The 2,813-nt window shown below is 39.5% G+C and overlaps 1 protein-coding gene across 1 annotated transcript; it reads left to right on the top strand.

The window, feature by feature from the left end:
• Positions 1–364: 364 nt before the first annotated feature.
• LOC145400572 (uncharacterized) lies at positions 365–1,267 on the top strand. The gene has a single exon (XM_080273067.1). The coding sequence runs from the start codon at positions 365–367 to the stop codon at positions 1,265–1,267; it is 903 nt and encodes a 300-aa protein (XP_080129193.1).
• Positions 1,268–2,813: the final 1,546 nt, after the last annotated feature.

Raw genomic sequence — 2,813 nt, 5'->3', positions numbered from 1 at the left:
TATATATATATATATATATATATATATATATATATACAGGGTGTTCCAACACCTTAGCCCCCCCCCGTGCGCAGCATAACTGGGTCGTCACTAACTAAAATCACTAATACAGTAGGAAAGTACATTTAATTGCTTATTCAAATACCAAATTTTATGGTAATCTAATAATTATTTCTCTTTTTATTATAGATTTTGTAAAACATGTCTTTGGTGAATGATTCAGAGAAATTGAGGTGGATATGCCGCATTATGGCCATCACTTTTTGCATCGCCAAAGATCAGCCGATCCTGGGTTGCCAGATACTTGAAGAGATCTGAAGACTTTGTCAAACGTAATTGGAATCGTGATCCATTTGACTGCGAGATGGACAGCCGGCCTGCTCAAGTGGCAGAAAGCTTGTCTCAGGAAAGCAAGGAAATCATCACCGAGTCGCTTGCTAGAGAGAAAAAAAGTATCCGCGGGCTTCAAAAGGAGATTGAACGGATTCGAGGGAAGAAAAAGAGTCTTGCAAGCATCCACAGGTTTCTTCACTCCATTGGTGCCAAGGCTTTTCATCAGGTTCCAGCGCCAAAACTGTCACAGAAAAATGTGGAGGAGCGCATGTGGTTTTGTGAGTTTTTGAGCGAGTGGACAACAGATGATTTCCTTTTCTTGGCTCCTTCAGATGAATTTTTTATTTATGAGGTTCGTCGTCCCAACTTTCAGAACGACAGAATTTGGGCTCTTAACACTGATGACATTCCGCAAGAGCTGAAGATTCGAGAGAGATCAAAATCTGAACGATGTGTTGGTATCTTTTTGATGTTCACGGCGAAAAGGTTGATGTGGGTCGTCAAAGAACAAGGACAATCATGGAATGGAAGATACTTCCGAGACATTGTGTTGACTCAACATGTCATTCCATTCCTAAAAAGCTCAGAAAATGTCCTTAGCATCAAGGAAACCACATTTCTGCACGATCGAGCTCCGTGCATGAGTGCTCTGGCAACGCAAAATCTTCTGAAGGCAAACAAAGTTGATTTTTTCGGAAATGATGAGTGGCCCGGAGCATCGCCTGACCTCAACGCCTGTGAACATTTGGGAGCAATACTTAAGGACAGGGTTGAACAACGTCTCCAGAACGCCGGGGAAGACCTCCTGCTTACTGTGGCCAATGTCCTCGAAGAAATGGAGTTCGACCGCGAGTTGTTTGTGTCACTCCTGGAATCTTACCCGTTACGATTGGAAGCAGTTCGAGCGGCGGCCGGTGGGCACACCAAATATTGATATAAATTCTTACAAGTGTGCACATGTGTTGGCAATTAATACAGTTATTCTGTCATATATTTGTTTCCTTTCTACCTTTTTTAATTTAAGCTGGGCAGGGGGGGGCTAAGGTCTTGGAACACCCTGTACATATTATATAATATATATATAAATATATATATATATATATATATATATATATATATATTGTCACGAGTCGGCTAGTGACATTGGCTTTTGTGGGAAACCACGAACTCAAGTGGAATCCCAGTTTATCGTTCAGTTAACCGCTCATCGGTGGGAGTCTTTTCAAATCAATTATTCAGTGTCGTAAGTGATCGTCTTTGTGTGAGACATTAGCACTTCCGCTGAGCGATTCGTTTGGGGCGCTTTTCGCTCACACTAGCCATTAAAAAATGCGGCCCTAGTGCTCCCTTTTTCCCACGAGTTTATTCAGTCAAGTGTCTGTTGTGACGGAGAGAGGTTCTGTGCTCCAGCAGTGTAAGAGTGAGAGGTCAGCTAGCACCCAGACTCCACTAGACTACAGTTCTCCAGGCTCCCACCCTTCTTTGGTGATACACCACATTCATTGACCAGTATTTCTTTTCGTTTTCCTAGACTTAAGAGTTTAGTTAAGGTGTTTTTTCCTAGGCTTAAGAATTTAGCTCTTGAGTGAGTGAGTGAGTGTGATCTCATTAATTTGATTTTGAAATGTAATGTTAAATTTATTTTGTAATCAATAAATTTAACAGTTCTTTTTCTTGAGCTTAATGTAATGTAAACTCGTGTTTCATTTCTCCGCAATTAAGCTTATTTCTCTTATAGCTCCTAGCTTGCATAAACGTTTGCCATTCATAACTGGTACTTAGGCCAGTCTTGTGTATTAAACTTAAAATCCGTTTTGCCTCCTAGGAGTTAAGCATCAGCAAGAACCTGATATAATTAATAGTATTAGTTATTTATTGTCAGGGGTGAAGTAACTTTCTCCAGAGGCTAACAGTACTAATAAACAGTAATTGAGTAATTAGTCTCTGCTGTGTATTGTTGAGAAAGTTTATAAATTCTCGTTCTTAGAGAATCGTGCGAAGCAAGCCAGCGTAAAGTAATCATTGCTTGATGTAGCAAGACAATTTCTTGTTCCTGCTGTTCAGTATTATTGAACATTGAACACTATCATTTAATATTTGCATTTATTTTAAAAACCCCGTGACAATTGGCGACCTCATTCCAGGATATTAACTCCTAGCTCTAAAGCTATTCACGAGATAATACTCACTCGTTCATATTTAGGTATTTATCATTAAAGTTTATAGGCACAAGCTTACTGGTGTTTACCGTTAGTTTAGCAAGTGAATTTTTGTTTTATTAATCCATAGAGTACTTAACTCTATTTAGTACTTTATTTTTGGTAACGCCAGACGATTTTATTCGCTCCTGGGTAGCCGCCGTACCCATTGCGTTAATTATCGAGTCTTCGCAGTCATTTGCATTTTTGCTTTATTTTTGCCAGTTAACTAGATAAGACTGGTCACCACTAGCTTGTTTCTGTATTCTTTACTTGTGTTTA

Source organism: Coenobita brevimanus, chromosome 6, assembly GCF_032717465.1.
Source record: "Coenobita brevimanus isolate Jiangsu-jjx chromosome 6, ASM3271746v2, whole genome shotgun sequence".
Classification (NCBI taxonomy): domain Eukaryota; kingdom Metazoa; phylum Arthropoda; class Malacostraca; order Decapoda; family Coenobitidae; genus Coenobita; species Coenobita brevimanus.
Note: the sequence above shows the minus strand (reverse complement) of the source record. Positions and strands in the feature narration are given on the sequence as shown.

Excerpts from the sequence above, each read along its gene's own strand:
- LOC145400572 (XM_080273067.1), top strand. The coding sequence starts at position 365 with ATGGACAGCCGGCCTGCTCAAGTGGCAGAAAGCTTGTCTCAGGAAAGC.